Source organism: Balaenoptera acutorostrata, chromosome 10 (assembly GCF_949987535.1).
Source record: "Balaenoptera acutorostrata chromosome 10, mBalAcu1.1, whole genome shotgun sequence".
NCBI lineage: Eukaryota > Metazoa > Chordata > Mammalia > Artiodactyla > Balaenopteridae > Balaenoptera > Balaenoptera acutorostrata.
The window spans coordinates 76,498,906-76,524,896 of NC_080073.1; the positions used below are offsets into that span (position 1 = coordinate 76,498,906).

Here is a 25,991-nt window from a genome sequence, read left to right on the forward strand (position 1 = left end):
CTGTTCTCCATAGTGGCTGTATCAATTTACATTCCCACCAACAGTGCAAGAGTGTTCCCTTTCCTCCACACCCTCTCCAGCATTTATTGTTTCTAGATTTTTTGATGATGGCCATTCTGACCGGTGTGAGATGATATCTCATTGTAGTTTTGATTTGCATTTCTCTAATGATTAATGATGTTGAGCATTCTTTCATGTGTCTGTAGGCCATCTGTATATCTTCTTTGGAGAAATGTCTATTTAGGTCTTCTGCCCATTTTTGGATTGGGTTGTTCGTTTTTTTGTTATTGAGCTGCATGAGCTGCTTGTAAATCTTGGAGATTAATCCTTTGTCAGTTGCTTCATTTGCAAATATTTTCTCCCATTCTGATGGTTGTCTTTTGGTCTTGTTTATGGTTTCCTTTGCTGTGCAAAGCCATTATGTAATTATACAGAAAGCCTATTTGCAATAGCAAATAAGAAGGTTAAATACTTAGGAATATATCTAACAAGAAATACGTGAAGCTTATAAAAAGAAATGTTAAAACACTCATGAAAGACACAAAAATAGTCGTGAAAAAATGTAGACATTCCCTTTTCTTAGACTGACTCAACATTAAGATGCAGTTCTCTTTAAATTGATTTATAAATTCACACAATCCCCATAAAAATACCAGCAAGTTATTTTATGGAGCTAGAAAATTCAATACTAATGTTCACATGGAAAAATAAACATATAAGAATAATCAGGAACACACTGAGAAAAATTAGAAGGGGTGTCTAGCTGTAACAATCTTTAAGATATACCATAAAACCTATATAATTAAAAATGTTGTATTAGCACATGTGTAGACAAATAAACCACTGGTATAGAATATAAAATCAGAAATAGACCCCAATACATATGCTAATTTAGTAATGATAAAGGAGGTATCTCAAATCATTAGGGAAAGTAGATACTTTTTAATAAATGATGATGGCATAATTGGGTAGTCATTTGGAAAAATCTATAGTTAGATCCATATCTCACACAATAACAAGAATAAACCACAAATGGTTAGGAATCTAAATGTTAAAAATGAAGCCATACAGATACTAGAAGACAATATGGATGAATTTCTCTTTAAACTCAGTATAAGAAAAGTGTTCCTAACTATAACTCAAAATCCAAAGGAAATAAAAGATTGATGCATTCGACTACATTAAAATAAAAATACTTGTATGCCTCCCAAAAGCTCATAAAAACAAAGTCAAAAGATAACTGTAACTGACACAGAAGAATAATATATTTGTATCATATGCCACAAACAAAGGACTGATATACCTAATATTTATGAGACACAGGACCAAAAACTTGAGAGAAAAATGAGGAAAGGACATGAAAGCGTTCCTAGTGGCCAACACTGAAACAACTTGAGAAATAAAAATAAATAATAATATTACTGCATAATGAACCAAAGAATAAAATTTAAATACACATTAGTCCGTACATATGTACATTAAAAATTTAATAAATAAATGGTGATAAAGAATAACTATTCCTTTCAGAATAACTGCAATTAAAAAAGATAAAAGGAAAGAAGAAAATAGAAAATCATTACTATGCAAATACCACAGTAATAACTGTCTCAGACTACACCCACTGATGAATGTTAAAATCAATAGGCAAAATTTTGCAGAGAAACAGTATTTGCATAGTCACAAAATATCTCCCACAAGACATTTATTAACAACAAAATGAAAAAAAAAACCACTTCATTATAGTGGAAAAATTCAGCATATACCACTTTACCCAAGTTATCAAGGTTAATTTAAGATCACAAACAACACATCAACAACATGAACCCACTGATATGATACAGTGAGAAAAGCCCATCACTTCTCTGGTATTCTTGCCAAAAAGGCATAGCCACATTCTAACCATAAGAAAACATTAGACCAATTGACAAAGAAGAGCATTTTACAGAATATGTCTAGTACTTTTCAAAAATGTCAAGGTCATGAAAGACTTGAAAGCAAGACTGAGGCGCTATCACAGATAGAAGACCACAAAGACATGACAGCTCACTACAGTGTGTTATCCTGGATTAGCTCCTGGAACAGAAAAGGGACATTAATGGGAAAACTGATGAAATACATATAAGGTTGGTAATTTTATTAACAGTATTGTACCAATGTTATTCCTGGTTTTGATAATTGTACTATGGTTATGCAAGATGTTAACAGAGGAATGTGAATTGTATAAGAGAATTCTCTGTGATATTTGTGCAATTCTCTTTCCAGACATCTAAAATTCAGAATAAAAGTTTTTTTTAAACGTTCTGAAAAAACTATACTGATATAATGATAAAAAACAGATCAGTGTTAACCAAGGTCAGGAGCTGGAGAAAAGACTGATTACACAGGGTACAAAGGGATGTTTTTGGATGATGGAAATATTTCTATATAATGATTGTGTTGCTAGTCACATGACAATATTCATCTGTCAAAAGTCATGCACTGGTGAAATTTTGTTACATGAAAATTATACTTCAATAGAGCTGACAAAAAAAGAATTCCAAATGTAAAAAAATGTAAAAAAAAAAAATTCTTAAAAATATCTTGGGTTGTGATGCCAATATAAGCAGAATGCAGAGGAGAGATACCAAATAAGATTATATGCTCTTACCAGGTTAATTAACTGAGTGAAATTTTGTTACATGAAAATTATACTTCAATAGAGCTGACAAAAAAAGAATTCCAAATGTAAAAAAATGTAAAAATAAAAATTCTTAAAATTATCTTGGGTTGTGATGCCAATATAAGCGGAATGCAGAGGAGAGATACCAAATAAGATTATATGCTCTTACCAGGTTAATTAACTGAGTGTGTACTACATCTTCTACCAAAACTGCTGTTTCATGAAGAGGCCTCCTAGAATCACCTAGAGAAAACCTGCAAAGAAAATCAGACATACCAATATTAAGGACTGTAAAACTAAGAAAGGCAAAAGTGAAAAATATTTATCATAATACTGTTTAATAAAGTACAAATTGTCCTCTCAAATGACAGAGTATGTATACAATTTTCTATGGACAAAGAATTGCATCTTTCCTACATAAGGTGAAACTTCCAGAGAAAAGTGCAGTGTCATCAATGTTATTTCTTGATTTGTGTAGGCATTTTTGAGGGCATTTACTATTTCAAAATGCAAATTTTTAAAGACAACCACTTCATAATATTGGCAACCAGAAAACTGTTACCATATCCAAATAACCAATACAGCTGGCCCTTCATATCTTCAGGTTCTGCAGGTTCCTCTGATTCAACCAACCACCAATTGAAAATATTCGAAATTTAAAAAAAGGCCAGAAAGTTCTGAATAGCAAAACTTGATTTTGCCATGTGGTAGCAACAATTCACATATCATTTACATTGTATTTATAATTATTTACATGGCATTTACTTTGTATGAGGTATTATAAGTAATCTAGGGACAATTTAAAGTATATGGAAATTTCCCCAAAGAAGATGTACAGATTGACAATAAACACATGAAAGGATGCTCAACATCACTAATCATTAGAGAAATGCAAATCAAAACTACAATTAGGTATCACCTCACACCGGTCAGAATGGCCATCATCAAAAAATCTACAAACAATAAATGCTGGAGAGGGTGTGGAGAAAAGGGAACCCTCTTGCATTGTTTGTGGGAACGTAAATTGATACAGCCACTATGGAGAACAGTATGGAGGTTCCTTAAAAAACTAAAAATAGAACTACCATATGACCCAGCAATCCCACTGCTGGGCATATACTCTGAGAAAACCATAATTCAAAAAGACACATGCACCCCAATGTTCATTGCAGCCCTATTTACAATAGCCAGGACATGGAAGCAACCTAAGTGTCCATCAACAAATGAATGGATAAAGAAGATGTGGCACATATATACAATGGAATATTACTCAGCCATAAAAAGAAACGAAACTGAGTTATTTGTAGTGAAGTGGATGGACCTAGAAACTGTCATACAGAGTGAAGTAAGTCAGAAAGAGAAAAACAAATACCGCATGCTGACACATATATATGGAATCTAAAAAAAAAATAAAATGGTTCTGAAGAACCTAGGGGCAGGACAGGAATAAAGACGCAGACGTAGAGAATGGACTTGAGGACATGGGGAAGGGGAAGGGTAAGCTGGGATGAAGTGAGAGAGTGGCATGGACATATATACACTACCAAATGTAAAATAGATAGCTAGTGGGAAGCAGCCACATAGCACAGGGAGATCAGCTCAGTGCTTTGTGTCCACCTACAGGAGTGGGATAGGGAGGGTGGGAGGGAGACACAAGAGGGAGGAGATATGGGGTATATGTACACATAAAGCTGATTCACTTTGTCATACAGCAGAAACTAACACACCATTGTAAAGCATTATACTCCAATAAACGTGTTAAAAAAAAAAAAGAAAAAAGAAGAGACATGGGACACAGTCATGAGTAGATCACTTTCACTGAATTTCCTTGTCCAAGATTCACTTAGGAAGGCAAAGTGTGTTATTTTCAGAGGCATTTGAAGAAAATGGTAACTTTAACATTACCGTGGAAGACTATGTGTGTAAATACTACAAATAATAATTCTGTTTTTTAAATTTAAAAAAAAGTATATGGAAAGATGTGCATAGGTTATATAGTAAATGCTATGTCATTTTATATAAGGGGCTTGAGCATGTGACAATTTGGGTATCTGCAGGGGGTTCTTAGAACCAATCCCCCTCAGACACTGAGGGACAACTGTACAGTAACACAATAATAGCCACGTAGAAAACTAAAAAAGCATGTGATGTAATTAAAATGAAAACTGCTAAGAAAAATGCATGAAAATGGTATAAACTATTATTTCAAATTATATACAAGCAGATTATCAAGAATGGATGACAAAGCTGATCTTAAAAGTCCTCTTCTCAATTTTCATATTGTGGACTAGATGGTCCTGGTAAAGAACATTTGAAAATATACAGTAATATATTAAAGATTTATATTTAAAGCATGCTTTAACCAGCAGGAGAGAAAACAAAAAAGAAGTCAGAGAAAATGAGAAAACAGTTTCACAGGATAAGAGAGCCCTGGAGCCAAAATTTATTCTGAAAGCATCTACTTCTTTATAGTAGCCTATAGCCTGGATTTCAACCAGCACAGTTTTCAAGGTATAGGAAAGAGGGCTGGGACCTCAAGAGAGGTATGAGGTCAGTTTGAAGAAACTACTCTGAAGTTGAGAAAAGCAACACCCAGATGGTGATACTTTCAGTGTGTGAACTAGGAAAATACCACTCCAAGGAAGGCACTTTGCCTGTCTTACCCCAGGCTGAGTGAAAGAGAAAAAAATGTGGTACTGGCACAAACAGACTATAGGAAAAGAACAGAGAGTCTAGTAATTTTCAATAAGGGTGGCAAGAGCACCCAATCTGGAAAGGACAGTCTTTTCAACAATTGGTGCAGGGAAACAAGATGTCCACATGCAAAAGAATGAAGTTGGACTCTTACCTTGTACCATATATTAAAATAAACTCAAAATAGATCAAGGACCTAAAACTATAAAACTCTTAGAATAAAACAGAAGGGGAGATCTTCATGACCTTGGATTTGGCAAAGGTTTCTTAAGTGTGACACCAAAAGCACAGGCAACAAAAGAAAAAAATAAATTGGACTTCATCAAAATTAAAACCTTTTATAAATCAAAGAACACTATTGAGAGAAAAGATAACCCACAGAATGGGAAAAAAAATGTTTGAAACTCATATATCAGATAAATAACCAGCATATACGAAGAACGCCCACAACACACACACACACAAAAACCCAACTTAAAAATGGGCTATAGACTTGAATAGATATTTCTCCAATGAAAATAAACAAATGGCAAATTTCAAATGAAAAGATGCTCAAAATCATTAGCCATTAGGGAAATGCAAATGAAAAAAAACATGGAGATACCACTTCAAACCCATAAGGATGGCTATTATCAACAAAATGGAAAATAGTAAGTGTTGGCTAGGATATGGAGAAATTGAAAATGCTGTACATTGCTGGTGGGAATGCAAAATGGTGCAGCCACTGTGGAAATGTGCATGATATGTAGACACCACCCGAAACTGAACAGCTGTAGTGCTATAGTCCCCTTCTGGAACATCCCTGAAAGACAGTGGTAAAGGGAAATCCTCCTCCCAGCGCACAGAACTTACAGCAGTGCACTTAGTTGTTCACTTGAAAGAAGAAATAGTTAGATGTGTAATTTTATACTGATTCATGGGCTATGAGCAATGAGTGGCTAATGGAAAGGGACATGGAAGGAGTATGTTTGGGAAATTGGTAAATTTGGGGAAGAGGTAGACAGATGTCTCTAAATAGGAAAAACAACAACTTGAAGACGTCAACTATATTTCAATTTAAAAAAAACTAAAAAAAAAATGAAGATATCTGTGTCTTGTGTGAATGCTCATAGGTGACCTCAGCAAAGGAAGATTTTAACAATCAAGTGGATACCATCAGCATTTCCCGAATCACCCCATCATTGCCCAATGGGCTTATGAACAAGGTGGCCGTGGTGGGAAGGATGGACTTCCACTCACCAAGGCCACTGCTGAGTGTCCATCTGTCAGCAGCAGAGATCAACACTGAGTTCCCTATATGGTACCATTCCCCAGGGTGATCAGTCAGCTACCTGGTAACAGGTTGATGCCATTAGACCACTTCCATCATGGCAGTGGAAGTGTATTATTCTTACTGGAATAGACACTCTGGATATGGAACTGGCATCCCTGCATGCAGTGCTTCTGCAAAAATTACCATCTGTGGACTTAGAGAACGCCTATCCACTGTCATAATATTCTATACAGCATTGATTCTGATCAAGAAACTCACTTAACAGCAAGAGAAGGGCTACACTGGGCCCACACTTATGGAATTCACTATTCTTAACATGTTCCCCACCATCATGAAGCAGCTGGTTTGACGGAATGATGAAATGGCCTTTTGAAGACTGAGTTACAGTGCCAACAAGTTGGTAATACCTTGTAGATCTGGGGCAAGGTTTTCCAGAAGACTATACAGTCTAGAACCAGCATCCAATATATGGTGCTGCTTCTCCCACACATAGAATTCACAGGTCTAGGAATCAAGGGATAGAATGGGAGAGGCACCACTCATTATTACTCCTAGAGACCCACTAGCAAAATTGTTGCTTTCTGTTCCCATGGCCTTATGATTTGCTGGCCTAGAGGTCTTAATTCCAGAGGGAGGAATGCTTTCACATTTATGCCATTGACACAATTATTCCATTGAAATGAAACTTAAGACTGCAGCTGAGTCACTGTGGATTCCACATGCTTCTGAATCAACAAGCAAAGAAGGAGTTACTGTGTTGGCTGGGGTGAGTGATACTGACTACCCAGTGGAAAATAGACTGGTACTCCACAGTGGAGGTAAGAAAGAGTATTTCTGGAATATAGGAGATCCCTTAGGACGTCTCATAGTATTACCATGCCCTGTGATTAAGGTCAATGGAAAACTACAACCCAATCCAGGAAGGACTACTAATAGCTCAGATCCTTCAAGAATGAAAGTTTGGGTCACTCCACCAGTTAAAGAAACATAACCAGCTGAGGTGCTTGCTGAAGGCAGGGGAATACAGATTAGGTAGTGGAAGAAGGTAGTTATTAATACCAGCTACAACCACATGACCAGTTATAGAAAGAGGACTGTAACGGTCATGAGTATTCCCTTATTTTGTTATGAATACGTTTGTGTGTGTGTGTGTGAATGTGAGTGTTGGGGAAATATCTGTTTCCTTCCCTCTCTTATTCCCTCATCATGTAACATAAAATGTATTGGCCTTACAGTATTTAATTGTTATTCATTTTATATCATAGTATTTAAGCTAGGAACACCAAGGAGAAGTATAAACGTCACTCAAGGACTTAAACTCATCTTCTGGGGAAGGGGTTAGCGCATTTTCAGTTGTGTGCTGGATAACTGTATCACGTTAGGCAGAACTATGACCTTGTTATTGTCTTTATTTGGAGACTAAGTATAGTTTAAGGAGATATGGGTGCCCAAGTTGATATGGGTGATGGTTAATTTTATGGCTCAGTTTGACTGGGCCATGGGGTGGTTAACATTAGTTTGATATGTATTTGAAGGTATTTATGCGTGAGATTAACATTTGAATCCGTAAACTGGGTAAGGCAGATTACCCTCTCCAATGTGGGTGTGCCTCATCCAATCTATTGAAGGCCTGAACAGAACAAGAGGAGGAGTAAGGGAGAATTCACCCTCTGCCTATCTTCAAGCTGGGACATTGGTCTTTGACTGCCTTTGAACTCATTTTGGGACACCGTCAGCTCTACTGCTTCTCAGATTTCCATACTGTAGTTTTACCCTCCCTCATCACATTTTATGTTGTTGATTTCACAATGTACATCTTTTACCTTGTGTATCATTAACAAATTATTGTAGTTGTGATTATTTTTACTACTTTGGTCTTATAACCTTCATACTAGATGTATAACTGATTTACCCACCATTAAAACATTTGTGTATTCTGAATTTAAGCAGTGGAATTTGTACTTTTATACATTTTACTATTACTGACTAGCATCCTTTCATTTCAGTTCAAAGAAGTCCCTTTAACATTTCTTATAGGCTAGTCTAGTGGTTATGAACTCCTTCAACTTTCACTTGTCTGGAAAATTCTTTATCTCTCTCTCAATTCTGAAGGATAACTTTGCTGGGTATACTTTTTTTGGCTGCCAGGAAAGCAAGAGTAAAACATAAATCTATTAATATAATTAACTACATAAAATATTAAAATAGAAAAACTATATGATCATATCCACAGACGTAGGAAAATCATTAAACAACCATTCACGACAAAAATTTTAGCAAAGTACGACTAAAAAGATTTTCTTTAATCTGATGAAGAGAATCTACCAAAAACCATATAGGGAACAACATACTCAGAAGCATTCAAACCTTTTGAAATTCAGACCAATATAAGGATTCCCACTATCACCACTTATAGTCAATACAATACTTAAGATTACAGCGACAACATAAGGCAAGAAAAGGTTTAAACTATATAAGTATTGAAAAGAAAAAACTAAACTGTTCTTATTCACATATAATCTGAGTATCTACACAGAAAACTCAAAATAATGGGGAGACAAATTATTTCAATTAATAAAGGAAGCCAGCAAGTTTTTCAACTATAAGAGCAATCTAAATATCATCAACACAAAGGCAGAACTCATTGAAACAGACAGCAGAGTAGTGGTTACCAGGGGCTGGGAGTGGGGGAAACAGGGAGATGATGCTTAAAGGGTACAAACTTCCAGTTAGAAGATGAATAAGTTCTGCGAATGTTATATACAGCACAGTGATCATAGTTAACAGTACTATATTATACACTTAAAAGTTGATAAGAGAGTAAGTCATAAATGTTCTCACCACAAAAACGAAATGGTAACTGTGTGACGTGATGAAGGTGTGAGCTAAAGCTATGGTGGCAATCATTTTGTAATAAACAAGTAAATCAAATCAACATGTGTACTCCTTAAACTTATACAATATCAATCATATCTCAATAAAGTTGGGGAAAACAGCACACAAAGATAGAAAATGCAATTAAAAATATATAAATTGGCTCTAAATTTTATGTGAGAGAGTCAAGAGCCAAGAATAGTCAAGACACTTTTGAAGTACAAAGTAGAAGGAGATTTCCTACAAGACTTATTATAAAGCCATAGTAATTAAGGTAGTGTGCTACTGGTGCAAGGACAAACAAATAAACCAACAGAACAGAAAGAGAATAAAAAGTCCCCATTAGAGAGTAAACTCCACAATGACAAAAACTCTTCTGTTATGTTCACTGACATATTCAATATTTAATTCTTTGGACTGCTGGAACAAAGTTTCTCTTCCATTATTTTAAGTTAATTTAAATCACACCAAAGAAAAAGTACAAAGTTATCAAAGGGAAATAACTGACTCAAAGATAAAATAATGAATGCAATTCACATCTCTAGTAAAAAGAATATTTTAAAATACTTCTTATATTAATAAAATGTACATATAATTACCAAGTTTTACCTCAAGCTTTTATATACTTTTCTACTAAAAATAATCATCATTAACATAAACATGTAGAGTACTTAAAACCAGCTAAAGATATAAATAGGGATGGGATTGTGATGAGTATATTATTTTAATTTTCAGGGTTGTTAGTTCTTCAGCTTTAATTTGCATTTTTTCTCATATTACTTCTGCTAAGTTTTTTTTCCCACATGCAGAAAGCTAGATACTGTCTTAATGGTTTCTGGAAAATAGAAATGAAAGCCACTGTACCTAGCCATAGTCACCTCTTTTTGCTCTGCAATGTTTATAATATTTTTAAGTCACTTAAAGACAAAATCCAAGTAATTGGTACTTATACATATCTTTTGATTCCCCCCCCCCACCATTAAACACCTATCTTACTACTCACTGATGCCTTGACTGACTTGTCTTGGGTCTATTCCCAACCAAAAAGGTCTGATGCTCAATTCCTTCACATACTGCCTAGATGCCTATAACAACATCAGTACTGCTGGACCAGCTTCCACTAAAGGTCTTTTAGGAAACGTTCCTGAAAAAGTTGTCCCTCCCCTGGTCTTCTGCAGTAGCTTCGTTGCTATAACTCACAAGACTATTTTAGTTATCATGTAACTTTGATAACCATGGTCACAACAAGTAAGTCCAGAGCATTCTTGCTGGACTCCACTTAATCAAGACAGTGGCACAGCCACTTATACCCTATCCTCTCACCCAAACAGGATTGGTTTTATTCAATTCCAGGATCAAATGTTTCACTGATCACTAGGGCAGCTGACTCTGCAATTCCCTTGTCAAGTGCATAATGAAAGTATGAAATAAGCAAGACTATTCATGAGGTGAAGTTATACTTCTTATTCTGTACACTTAGAAGAGGATGTATGCTGAACGAAACCATGGGATACTGTTCCAAAAATTCTGCAGAACTTACCACTAAGCCTTTCAGTATTTTTGTATGCTATGTGGAAGCCTAACACAGTCTAAAATTGGGAGATAGCCTTTACATAGACATCTATTAAAGTAAAAAGAAAAATCTGTTAATAGAAAGTACAGAGTAAAACAGAGTAAGAACTAGTTACAGAAACATTTCCAAAACACAGAAAACAAATTTTTAAAACTACACACTGAATATTACTACAGTCACTATGTGTTTCCAAAAAACAAAACTTCATTTCAATAGTTTCTAACCTCAGTTAAAAAAAAAAAAAAAGTTTAAAAAAAAAGGAAGGAAGATGCTAGATATCTGCTATCTTGCTCTCTGTTGAACCCCTATTTGACATCTTTAGCCAGTAATTTATGCCTAGATGCTTCCTGAGTATGGTGATACACTTTCAATGTCTCTGGAAATTCTGACACATTATTCTTTATCAGAATCTTTTGCTAACCTCCAGATCCTATGTAAATGTATATATCTGATGATGTACCTACCCACAGACCCATTCTTCTTACATCCACTTATCACCAACTGTTGAAAAGAAATCAACCCCAAATTCTATTTTTTAAAATAATTATAATAGACTTCATTTTTTAAAGCAGTTGTAGAAAAAGTGAGTGGAAAGTACAGAGAGTTTTCATATATCCCCTCATCTCCCTCCATGCCCAGTTTCCTCTATTATTAACATTTTGTATTAGCGAGCCAGTATTGATTGATACGTTATTATTAACTAAAGTCCAGAGTTTACATTAAGGGTAACTCTGCATGAGTTTCTCTATTGGTTTTGACAGATGTATAATGATATGTATACACTATTATAGTATCATACAAATGGTTTCACTACAAATCCTCTGTGCTCTGCCTATTCATCCCTTCCTCCTTTGCAATCCCTGGCAATAACTGATCTCTTTACTGTCTCCATAGTTTTGTCTTTTCCAAAATGTCATAGAGTTGCAAACATATGGTATGTAGCCTCTTCAGATTGGCTTCTTTCACTTAGCATTATGCATTCAAGATTCCTTCGTGTCTTCATGGCCTGATAACTCTTTTTTATTACTAAATAATATTTCATTGTATGGATATACCATGGTTTGTTTATCCATTTGCCTACTGAAGGACATACTAGTTGCTTCCCAGTTTTAGCAATTCTGAATAGAGTGACTATAAACATTCATGCAAGTTTTGTGTGGACATAACTTTTCAAGTCATGTGGGTAACTACCAAAGAGTGTGCTTATTGGATCATATAATAAGAGTGTGTTTAGTTTTGTAAGAAACTGCCAAGCTGCCTTCCAAAGTGTCTGTGCCATTCTGCATTCCCATCAGCAATGAAGGAGAGTTGCTGTTGCTCCACATCCTCTCCAACACTGGGTGTTTGGGATTTTAGTCATTCTAATGGCTGTGTAGTGGTATCTCACTGTTGTTTTAAGTTGCAATTAACTCCTTAATGATGTATGATGTTGAGCGTCAACCCCAAATTCTTTTAATGGCTGTAACTGTAAGAAAAACAAACTTTTCCAGTAAGCATATACAATACGTGTATATTTATCTCTTTTTAAGCCATACAGACATACATGTGATATTAGTACAAAAACACGGTATAAAACAAAAGAGAAATTTCAAAGGAGGTAAAAATGTATCAAACAATATTTTTAAATAAGCATTATTTTCTTTATTGAAATGAGAAAACTTTTTTGCTCTGATTAATTACATATATATCAATTATTAGCATTACCAACACTCCCAGTTTGCCTGAGACAGGGATTTTCCAAATTATTTTCTACCAAAGAAATCAGCCTAATTAATACTAAAAGGTCATGACATATTTTTTATCAAAAAAAAAAAAAGCCAGAAAATTTTCTTTTTTTAAGGGAATGAATGAATAATACATAAAATGTGTATACTATTTACTTTCAAACAATTACCCTATTATTTTTGTTCTAGAGTCCCAAAAAAGCACCTGGGGAATTTGTCCCTTCGTTTGGAAATAATGCCTTTCCACGCTGTTCAGCTGAGGACTAAGGCAGGGTACTCCGTGCAGGAGGAGTAGCAACCCAGCTGAGTCTCGTTGTAGTCACTGCCGCCACTCAAAGAAGAAACAGCACCAGCTGAATAAGGGATGTGAGCTGAGAATAAACAGATACAATTCATATGGCCAGTATCCAATTAGGAAGATTACAATAATGCAGCTCAAAGTCTCACTGCATCCTGGCCATCAGCTACAAAGAAGAGGCAATCAGTTATGATGAAAAGAAATTAGACTGAAAGTTAGATGACCTGGTTCTGGTTCCTACTCTGTGACTAAGTAGTACTGTAACCTCGGGCAAGTAGCATTTCTGGGTACCTCAGTTCCTCCACAATGAAAGGAGGGGACTGGATTCAATGATTTTAAAGATGTGCTTTCAGATATTTATTCTGGGTACGCAAGCAGCTATAATCCTTAAATCCCAAAAACTTTTGTCTTCAAGAATTATAAGAAAATTATATTTTAAGAAAATCACTTTTATAACTCTTGTAAGAAAATTAAATCTTACTAAACTGAGTAAATTGGGCAACAATCATGAAATTAAGAAAAAAAAAATTTAACAGGTAACACAGAATGAAATAAACAAATAAAAACAATTAGAGGAAGAGCAATAAAGCTAAATTTATTCCTGTCCTATATGTGGAAATAATTTCCAAGAAACATTCCATTGCCCCCTAAAAGACATTAAAAACAAAACAAAACAAAACAAGATAGTGCCTGTACTTGGGGAAAGTATCACAGAATTCTATATTATTCTTCTTTAGTATATCTGACAGGGTCAGATTTTGAGTCTAAAATACTTGTTTTCAAATTTTCAAGCCCTGATTAAGAACAGAGTGGAAGGACTGAATAAGTTTTAATTAAAGGGATTCTTCAATTAAAGAGATCCTTTCACAGTGTATATGTATATCAAGGCATCACATTGTACACTTCAAATAACTTACAATTTGTCAATAATACTTCACTAAAGCTGGGGTATGGGGAGAGAGTCTGAAAAAGAAGCCAAGGAAGTAAGTTTAGTAAAAATCCATAACAGAGAGCCTGCTAGAACAGTCCTGAAGAACACAAGGCCCACAAGCAGATCTGCTCATAAAGATCCAGGAACTAAACATAAAAGGACAAAGAGACATTTCTTTACTACCTTGTGTGCGTCTTCTTGGATGCTGAGTTGCTTTCAGTACTTACCACTGGCTATAAACTCTAATGTGGTTAAATTATTCTGGATACTGTGGTTAAGTAATTGCTGTGGTCTTGGGAGCTAGTAACTGCCTTTTTTTTTTTTTTTTCTTTTTACTTCTGGTTTTTTGAACATTTTCTACCTCAGGTAATTGATATTACTTTGGAATGGACACTGTGACTACTGCTTGATGTAAGAAGGCCCTGGGTGACTTTCTGTCCCCCAAAAAAAGTTTCCTTTTTCTCTTAAAACCACTTATTTGATTATACTTTTATAGGCTAGGTATTACTATAATACCCAGGAATTTCTCCTAACTGGAATTAGAGTGAATAGCAGGCTGGAGCCCTAGCATACACTCCAGTCAGCTAACCTGGTACTAGACAGCACACGCAAACACAGACATCATACTGTTTATGTCACTCTTACCCAATATTTGTTGAGACTGATTTACCCTCTGTCCAAAGGGGAAAAAAAGTACAGAAGTTTGACCATGAGCAGTCATTTAAGGCAATCAGACAGTCATAAACACATGCAAATTCTCCTTACTCTTCAATTTTTAATACCAGTAACCTTTGTAACTCTATGATTTTATCTACCTGTTTTCCAAAGGAAGAAATGAATTCAATTAGCAATGGCTCTGAGAAAGCCAAAGTGACAAGTAACTTAAAATAATTAAATAAATACCTAAGACAATAGCCAGGACATGGAAACAACCTAAGTGTCCATCGACAGATGAATGGATAAAGAAGATGTGGCACATATATACAATTGAATATTGCTCAGCCATTAAAAAAAAAACCGAAATTGAGTTATTTATAGTGAGGTGGATGGACCTAGAGTCTGTCATACAGAGTGAAGTAAGTCAAAAAGAGAAAAACAAATACCATATGCTAACATATATATGGTATCTAAAAAAAAATGGTTCTGATGAACCTAGGGGCAGGACAGGAATAAAGACACAGACGTAGAGAATGGACTTGAGGACATAGGGAAGGGGAAGAGTAAGCTGGGACGAAGTGAGAGAGTAGCACTGACATATATACACTACCAAATGTAAAATAGATAGCAAGTGGGAAGCAGCTGCATAGCACAGGGAGATCAGCTTGCTGCTTTGTGACCACCTAGAGGGGTGGGATAGGGAGGGTGGGAGGGAGATGAAAGAGGGAGGGGATATGGGGATATACGTATGCATATAGCTGATTCACTTTGTTATACAGCAGAAACTAACACAACATTGTAAAGCAATTATACTCCAATAAAGATGTTTAAAAAATACCAAAGCAACAGTTTTTCTAGATATGATCATTTATCTCATTGCTTGCTTGATTTGTCAACATCCATCCCCCATCCTTTACTTTAGTATATATTCATATCTTATTAAAATGAAATTTGACAATATTTTTAGAATTTTATAACCCTTCATGAAATAAGTATAAATATCTTAAGACATAAGAAAAGCAAGATTATGATTCCTATACACTAATGAGGAAAAATCTGAAAGTGAAATTAAGAAAACACTCCCATTTACCATTGCAACAAAAAGAATAAAATACCTAGGAATAAACCTACCTAAGGAGACAAAAGACCTGTATGCAGAAAATTATAAGACACTGATGAAAGAAATTAAAGATGATACAAATCGATGGAGAGATATACCATGTTCTTGGATTGGAAGAATCAACATTGTGAAAATGACTCTACTACCCAAAGCAGTCTACAGATTCAATGCAATCCCTATCAAACTACCACTGGCATTTTTCACAGAAATAGAACAAAAAAATTCACAATTTGTATGGAAACACAGAAGATCCCGCATATCCAAAGCAATCTTGAGAAAGAAAAACAGAGCTGGAGGAATCAGGCTCCTGGACTTCAGACTATACTGCAAAGCTACAGTAATCAAGACAGTATGGTACTGGCACAAAAACAGAAATATAGGTCAATGGAACAGGACAGAAAGCCCAGAGATAAACCCATGCACATTTGGTCACCTTATCTTTGATAAAGGAGGCAAGAATATACAGTGGAGAAAAGACAGCCTCTTCAATAAGTGATGCTGTGTCTATTTACAATAGCCAGGAGAAGCAACCTAAGTGTCCATCATCGGATGAATGGATAAAGAAGATGTGGCACATATATACAACGGTATATTACTCAGCCATAAAAAGAAACAAAATTGAGTTATTTGTAGTGAGGTGGATGGAGTTAGAGTCTGTCATACAGAGTGAAGTAAGTCAGAAAGAGAAAAACAAATACAGTATGCTAACACATATATATGGAATCTAAGGGGGAAAAAAAAAAAGGTCATGAAGAACCTAGTGGTAAGACAGGAATAAAGACACAGACCTACTAGAGAATGAACTTGAGGATATGGGGAGGGGGAAGGGTAAGCTGTGACAAAGTGAGAGAGTGGCATGGACATATATACACTACCAAACGTAAAATAGATAGCTAGTGGGAAGCAGCCGCATAGCACAGGGAGATCAGCTCGGTGCTTTGTGACCACCTAGAGAGGTGGGGTAGGGAGGATGGGAGGGAGGGAGATGCAAGAGGGAAGAGATATGGGAACATATGTATATGTATAACTGATTCACTTTGTTATAAAGCAGAAACTAACACACCATTGTAAAACAATTATACTCCAACAAAGATGTTAAAAAAAAAAAAAAAAAGTGGTGCTGGGAAAACTGGCCAGCTACATGTAAAAGAATGAAATTAGAACACTTCCTAACACCATACACAAAAATAAACTCAAAATGGATTAAGGACCTAAATGTAAGACCGGACACTCTAAAACTCTTAGAGGAAAACATAGGCAGAACTTTCTATGACATGAATCACAGCAAGATCCTTTTTGACACACCTCCTAGAGAAATGGAAATAAAAACAAAAATAAACAAATGGGGCCTAATGAAACTTAAAGGCTTTTGCACAGCAAAGGAAACCAGAAACAAGACGAAAAGACAACCCTCAGAATGGGAGAAAATATTTGCAAACGAAGCAACTGACAAGGGATTAATCTCCAAAACATACAAGCAACTCATGAAGCTCAATATCAAAAAAACAAACAGCCCAATCCAAAAATGGGCAGAAGACCTAAATAGACATTTCTCCAAAGAAGATATACAGATTGCCAACAGACACATGAAAGAATGCTCAATATCGTTAATCATTAGAGAAATGCAAATCAAAACTACAATGAGATATCATCTCACACAGGTCAGAATGGCCATCATCAAAAAATCTAGAAACAGTAAATGCTGGAGAGGGTGTGGAGAAAAGGGAACTCTCTTGCACTGTTGGTGGGAATGTAAATTGATACAGCCACTATGGAGAACAGTATGGAGGTTCCTTAAAAAACTAAAAATAGGACTACCATACGACCCAGCAATCCCACTACTGGGCATATACCCTGAGAAAACCATAATTCAAAAAGAGTCATGTACCAAAATGTTCACTGCAGCTCTTTCTACAATAGCCAGGACATGGAAGCAACCTAAGTGTCCATCAACAGATGAATGGATAAAGAAGATGTGGCACAGATATACAATGGAATATTACTCAGCAATAAAAAGGAACGAAACTGAGTTATTTGTAGTGAAGTGGATGGACCTAGAGACTGTCATACAGAGTGAAGTAAGTCAGAAAGAGAAAAACAAATACAGTATGCTAACACATATATATGGAATCTAAAAAAAAAAAAAGAAAAAGAAAAAGAAATGATCGGACGAACCTAGGGGCAAGACAGGAATAAAGATGCAGACCTACTAGAGAATGGACCTGAGGATACGGGGAGGGGAAAGGGTAAGCTGGGACAAAGTGAGACAGTGGCATGGACATATATACACTACGAAACGTAAAATAGATAGCTAGTGGGAAGCAGCCACATAGCACAGGGAGATCAGCTCGGTGCTTTGTGACCACCTAGAGGGGTGGGATAGGGAGGGTGGGAGGGAGGGACATGCAAGAGGGAAGAGATATGGGGACATATGTATAACTGATTCACTTTGTTATAAAGCAGAAACTAACACATCATTGTAAAGCAATTATACTCCAAAGAGATGTTAAAAAAAAAAGGTTAAAAAAAAAGAAAAGCAAGATTATGAAATTATCATCACAATGCAAAATTTACAATACTGATGGGGAAAAAAGAGATATATTAATAAATACATTTGTTTAAAGTAAAACAAAAGTTAACACAGGGTAAAACTTTGAAAAAGTAAGCATTTATATAACCTATAAGTATTCATTACTATGGGTATTAATACTCAGTCAACAAATATTTACTGAGTACCTTGTATGCAACAGGTGCTGCTCTAGTTGCTTAGGATACATCAATGAACAAAACAGGTTAAAAAAAATGAGTGGAGTTTGCATTCCAATGAGGAAAGGATAAAACAAACAATATACATGATAAATTACTAAATAAATGATTTATATGATAAAAAGATGACAGAGGAAAAAAGAAAACATAGAACAGGATCAGGAAATGGGAAGTGTGGGATAGGGGAAGGGAGGCAGTGTGAATATTAAAATGGACATTTATTAATTTTTATGTGTGAAAGAAATGGCGTTTAAGAAATAGGAAAGAGAAAAAAATCAGAAAACTTGGTAAAAACCAAATACTCACCTAGGAAAGCTCATTGAGAATTAACAGAGCACAAGGCATGGAAATATGCATCTGAGGAAGTTTACAAAATTAGTCTAATATGTATATGAATTTCTTCTAACAATTCCAGGGCAATTTTTCTCACATATCCTACATTCCTCAGAATATGGGGCTATTCCTAAGAAGCAAATAGCCCCATATTCAAACACTAATGAACAGCAGCATAAAGCAAATGGTTATAAGCACTCCTTATTTGAGGACAGAAAAAAGAATGAATGAGAAGTATACCAATCACTGCTTGTTAGGTCAGGGAAGGACCTAAAAGATTTAGTCCATCTTGCTTTAAAGAGAATGAAAATAAAGGTCGGAGAGGTTAAATAACCATCTCAGGGTCACAAATCAGAAGTTATTTCGTCCAGAATTCTTTTTCTGCAATACCATGTTAAATGTGCAAAAACTGTAACAAATTAGACAAATTAACCTTAAATGCTCATTTATCTACGATTACGATTAACAAAATAATATAAAGGAAACTTGGTTCAATTTGTATAACTAAATAATCTTTTAAAGCTTGTAGAGAGATACATAATAACTTCAAGAAAGTTATTTTTAGTCCCTTAGGCCCTCAAAACATTAAATAACACAAGGACTTAACTATCTTATTATTGCTGAAATTTAACAGTCAAAAATTAACTTTCTATAACATTGGATATAGACACAGTATAATCACAAATTTAACCCAAATTTTCAAGCACATTTCATGGACTGGGAATCAGAGATTCAAGAAAGTTAAAGAGATTTGCCCATGGCGTTAGCCATAGTAAACTTCAGAATTACATGCTGTGAGATGGTCACTTAGAGATAGGAGAATTTTGCACTATACAGATATTTAGAAAATTAGCAAAATGGATAACTGTGAGCATACTATACCAGCACTTCCCAAACTGTTACCCAGAAAAATACTACTCCGTAGTTAAATAAATTTAGGAAATATATTTTATTCTCTAGATTTGCAATGCATGTTACTATTTTAGACACTCTGAAAAGTTCTAGAGGAAAGAAACTTTTGATTTTCAAGGTATTTACTGTGTATATAATCATTTTTCTAAGCCCACTTAGTTATGAAGCACTGAAAATCAATTTAGGCAACACCGACATAAGCATAAAGAGTCCAATATGACTTAAAAACTTTAGTAATAGGATTCCAAATACACTGCAGCCTAAGGTGCTAGAAGGTCAAGGTTCTTCAGTTTTTTGTTTTTGATTTATTTTGGCCACACCACGTGGCATGTGGGATCTTAATTCCCTGACCAGGGATCAAACCTATGCCCCCTGCAGTGGAAGTACGGAGTCTTAACCACTGGACTGCCAGAGAAGTCCCAAGGTTCTTCAGTTTTTTTTTGTTTGTTTCTTTTTAAATTTTATTTATTTATTTTATTTATGGCTGTGTTGGGTCTTCGTTTCTGTGCGAGGGCTTTCTCTAGTTGCGGCAAGCGGGGGCCACTCTTCATCACGGTGCGCGGGCCTCTCACTGTCGCGGCCTCTCTTGTTGCGGAGCACAAGCTCCAGACGCGCAGGCTCAGTAGTTGTGGCGCACGGGCTTAGTTGCTCCGCGGCATGTGGGATCCTCCCAGACCAGTGCTCAAACCTGCGTCCCCTGCATTGGCAGGCAGATTCTCAACCACTGCGCCACCAGGGAAGCCCCCCCAAAGTTCTTCAGTTTTAAACAATGAGATGATGGTGGTGATAATAACAAGCAGTTGGTTTGCCTGATTTCTCCCTTACTCATTCTATAGATACTCATTGTGGTTCTATACATTAGGCACTGAAATGTACACCAGCTGGGGCTTCCCTGGTGGCGCAGTGGTTGAGAATCCGCCTGACAATGCAGGGGACACGGATTTGAGCCCTGCTCTGGAAGATCCCACATGCCGCAGAGCAACTAAGCCCGTGTGCCACAACTACTGAGCCCGCGTGCCACAACTACTGAAGCCCACGCGCCTAGAGCCCGTGCTCTGCAACAAGAGAAGCCACTGCAATGAGAAGACTGCGCACCGCAACGGAGAGTAGCCCCTGCTTGATGCAACTAGAGAAAGCCCCCGCGCAGCAACGAAGACAGAACACAGCCAAGAATAAATAAATAAAATAAATAAATTTATTTAAAAGAAATTTACACCAGCTGAGAATTTTTAATGTTATTACAAACTAAGGATTTTTCTGTAGCTCCGGTCAGCAGCCGCCAGAACCTGCCTAAAGCTCATCTGGATCACCTAACAGTGGCAGCTCCTCACTTCTGAAAGCCAATTAGGAACGGACTCAACTTGCCTCTGAGTATCAACCAATGCACGTCAGTCTCATCTGAGTAACCTCTCGTCTACAGATGACGTCAGCCTCCAGAAAACACCAATCAATCCCTGAACTCCATGCTTCCCGAAAACTCTATGTAAGATCAGCAGTCTTCCCTGCTGCGAGATCATGCTTGACCAGCATATACCTTTCCTTTATGGTAATAAAAAATAAACCTAGTTTTCTCTATTTCAGATATTGAATGTTGAATGATGGTCTTATTACACTTTCACACAGTGTTTGAGAAAGACCGCTTTCACAACCCTGTCAGCCTAACCCCTCCTCCTCTCTTTTCTCCCACTTTTTATTTTGAAAGATTTCAAATCAACAGAAAAATTGAAATTATGGCACAATGAACACCTATATATCCTTCAGCTAATATCACCAACTGTTAACATTTTAGCACGTTTGCTTTCTCACACATATTTATATAAATGCATACAAAAACATATTACACACTACATACACATATACTTGGATCTTCATCTCTATTTTTCTTTGAACAGTAAATGTCTATTGAGTTCTTTACATGTGCCTGACATGAATTATGTCATTTAAACCTCTTAAAGACCCCATAACCCATTATCACTATGCCTATCCCTCCCCCTCTTGGAGAGACATTCCTTACAGTAAGTGAAGTTCTGTTTGCTAACTTCCATACACTGGGCTTAGTTTTGCCGCCTAGAACTAGATAAAATATCAAATCTTTCACATGATGGGTCTTCAAAAATATGAAAAAAGTTTTCTTAAATTTTTTTTCGGGTAAATAGGATCTTTTTTAAACAGTTTGAGATATTTATATACCATAAAATTCATGTTTAAAGTGTACAATGCAATGATTTTTAGTAAATTTAAAGAATTGTACCACCATCACCATAATCCAGTTTTAGAAACACTTCCATCGTTCCAAAAAGATGCCTCATGCCCATTTACAGTTAATTCCCATTCTCACCCCTATCCCCAGGCAACCATTAATCTACTTGAAGAAACCATGCACCCTCTCTCTAAAGGGGCGTATCCTTTTCCAATTACCACCACTTCCAATCCTCGCTTGAATCAGAGCAGTTCGGCATTTACTTGGCCTAGATATTGGGGTCCTGCCCAAGATTTCATTTGATAAAAAAAAGTTCCAAAATTTTTAAATAAACAAAAGAAATGAAAACCTATAATTTAAGTGTTTAACAAGTCATAAGCCAAATATAAAATCCTGTAAGCTAAGAGATATCCTTTAGACAAAAGATTCACTAATCAATGCTTTGTGGGCCGGGAAGAGTTGAACCAACTATCAAGCTGCCTTTGTCTGGACTATAATTCTCCATCTCATCCATAAGAAGATCTTGTTGAAATTTTGTACTCTACTGCCATACTCTTATCAGGAAGGGAAATTATTTTACTCAAGTATGAACTGTGAATGCATGTAGGTTCCTACTCATTCATTACAGATCCCAGAATTTTTATTGAGATTGATGTCAAATTCACAAGGGTGTAATGACTAGAAACCTCCTCTCCCCTGTCATTTTTTTAACTGAAGCAAACTTGTGCCAAAATTATAACTTAATTACACTTCCTTAAATAGCATTCTAGAAAAACCACCTGGTAATAATTAATACCACTGTTGTAAATAATCTCTCTCCTAATGTACTTTTATTTCCAGGATTTAATTTATCACCCAAAACAATGGTTTCAGTCTCATATACTATAATACTGACTAAATAAATCTGTAAATTAAAATATATGGAAAACAGTACAAAACTGTTATATTACCAATTAAGCAACTCAGAAATTAATTGTACAAATATTCATGACTGCCAACAGGAAAATACATAATATATTCCAGTTGCAGTACATAATACATCCCATTTGCTCCTTCACAAAGGGCTTCAGTTTCAATCAGGAGGTGTACAAGACAATTATCTTTCTAGAATATGTAAACTGGACAATTATCGGTCACTTCCGTCTGAGAAAACTATGAAAAAGTTTATCTCTAGTTTCCACAATTTTCCTCAAATCAAAATAAAATTTAGTATGCCCAGAAAAAATGCATTTTAAGTCTTTCTCAAGAACATGGATAAAAAAGTGATAAAAGAGAAAGAAGTTTGGACAATTATATACAACAATTCTACTGAGAATAAACATATAGGATATAATAAATGATCTCTTGGTTTTACTTTAAAATTTTGGCATGTATAAATAAGACTCTTTCATAGATATTTACACACATTATCAGTGAAAGTCATGAGTTAATCTTTAAATTAATAACATTATGAAATTCTCAGTCTGTATTTCTAGTTGCTTACAACGAATAACGTGCAGTCTTCTAAACGTGTTAAAAATATTAAAACATATGTCATGTACCAACTACCAGTCTATATATTATCTTCATAAGGACTAGCTCCATAGTAGCAAATAAAAATAGTAATAATAATTAATATCAATAAAATAGAAGTTAACACCTAGGCTTAGAACCATCATAGAATCCTACAACTTTCAAACTCCTTTGCTCTGTATATAAAAACCTTTGAAATCTGGCTTCTGCCTTCAGTTCTGGCCTTATTTCCAGCCATGCATCCTTTGTTCCCATTTGACATATCAAAAACTACCTGAAGATAGCTGACGATACAATGAGCTTCACATCTTCTGGCCTTTGTATGTGATGTTCTCTCTGGCCTTTGTTTCTTCTTTCATTCAACTAATTCCTCCAAAATTTAGTTCAAGGGGTACCACCCTTGGAAAGTTTTCCCTAATCCCCAGTTTAATTTAGATGCTTCTCTGTGGTATATTGCATTGATAGCCCTAACTCTTTACCACACACTATATCCATTCCCATTGCTAAGTAACTTCAAGTGTCTTCAAGCTATAACTCTGAACTCAATCATGTTGCATGCTTTGGCCAATAGGATGTTAGCAAGCAGAGGAGAGGCTAAGAAGCACTGAAGCATTTCAAGTTATGATCCTGCACTCTGCCACTGCCATGAAAATGTGCCCAGGCTAGTATACTGGCCGACTAAAGACACACGAAGTAGAGATGAGACTCCAGTTCTCTCAGTCGAGACACCCTAGATCAGTCAGATGACAGAACCCAGTCAAGACTGGTAGAGCTGCCTAATCTACTATCCCAGACACATAAACACAAATGCTGAGGTTTTACCACTGACGTTTTATGGCTTTTTGTTATGCAGCACTATTGTGGCAGTAAATAACAGATCCACCCTCCTAGATGCTTCCACAGCACTTATAGCACATATTACATCACACGTTTATAGTGACTCATTTATCTCTTCTCCCCTAGACTGTAGAGGAGAGAGCATGTCTTATTTAAATTTGTATTCTCAGCATCTAACACAATGCCAGTTGCATGTAGGCATGAAATATATGTTTGTGAAAATAAGGGGGGAAAGGAGGAGGGAGGGAAGGAAGTAAAGAAGGAAAGAGGGAGGGAAAGAGGTGAGAACGAGAAAGAAAGAATCAAAAGGACTGTCGTGTTGAAGAAGAAAACATTCTTACGGAAAAACATACAGGCAATGAAGGACAGCTGTTTCGATGGGATTTACCTCCCATCTGATTTCACTGGGATCTCAGGTTCCAAGGAGTCTTCTGCCCTATGGGGCACACACACTAAATACTGGTAGAGTAGATCAAAACCTTAAAGCACATAGATAGCTGCCTCTTAGATTAGAAAAAATACCTACAATTCATGTGACTTGTGAATACGGTGTTAGCAGGAAAGAGCCAGTAACTGTAGTACTCTGGCCAACAGCATGGGATGGCATTACATTATGCAGTAGAAGATACCAGGGCAGAGAATCAAAGGGTGTATGTTCGAAATCTTAACATTTTCACATGTAGAGGTAGCAAGCAGAACTGCAAAGATGCCAAAGGAAAAGAGCCCCCATTTTTTTTCTCCTGTAAACCCATACACATATACCACTGTTTCTACAACTTTGCCTCTACCTAGAAGGCCTTACCGTACTCCCTCAACATGCCACCACCTTTTATCACCTGTTTAATACCATTATATCTTTTAAGGTCTTGATCAAATGTTTCCCCTTCTATGAAATCATCTCTAACACCTATCCAAAGAAGAACTAATTATACCCTTTGAAATCTGTACACACATATTTATGGCATAAGAATACTACATTAGTGGTAATTGCATGTGGTAGAGACTTGATCTTTTTCATCATGAAATGAAAAAGCACATAGTGGAAACTCAATAAATGTTTACTGAATAAAACAACAGCACAAGGAAAAAAATGTTAAAAATTTTATTATAGTTGGTATGCTTTGGGGAACAGGTAAAAATTATTCAAAAAAGTGTCAGATTATGATATAATTTTTTCACAGCAGCGTATATAAAAAAAGAAAAGAAAAAAATCAATGAATCTGAAAGGACATAAGATTTATAGTCACCATAATAACAGCAATGAGGAAAGTAACAGCAAATGATATTTAGAATACATATTGAGAATTTACTATTTGCTAGACACTATTGAACTGATTTAAATGTCAAAACAGTCCATAAGGTAGGTACTATTATTTCCATTTCTAGGCTTGAAGAATTTAACTAGATTATCCAAGGTCACACATTTAATGAGTGGCAGAAATAGGATTCCAACTCTCACCAGTCTAACCGAAAACTTTAAAAATCAACCCCCTGACTACTCTGTAATACTGTCTTTCATAGGAACCGAAGGGACCTCATACGTCATTTATTTCAGCTTCTGAAACAATAAAAAATAAAATAAAAAATTTAAAACGATGTAAGCATATATCCAATTAGGGTGCTTGCAC

At 35.8% G+C, this 25,991-nt stretch overlaps 1 protein-coding gene across 13 annotated transcripts in view; it reads right to left on the reverse strand.

Moving 5' to 3' along the window:
* SUPT3H (SPT3 homolog, SAGA and STAGA complex component) overlaps window positions 1-25,991 on the reverse strand; it is a 427,459-nt gene that overhangs the window by 208,797 nt on the left and 192,671 nt on the right. For all 13 annotated transcript variants that reach the window (XM_057554399.1, XM_057554401.1, XM_057554403.1 and 10 more), the window contains one exon: window positions 2,829-2,913. In XM_057554399.1, the coding sequence (XP_057410382.1) occupies window positions 2,829-2,913 (85 nt within the window). The remainder of the gene's footprint in view (window positions 1-2,828; window positions 2,914-25,991) is intronic.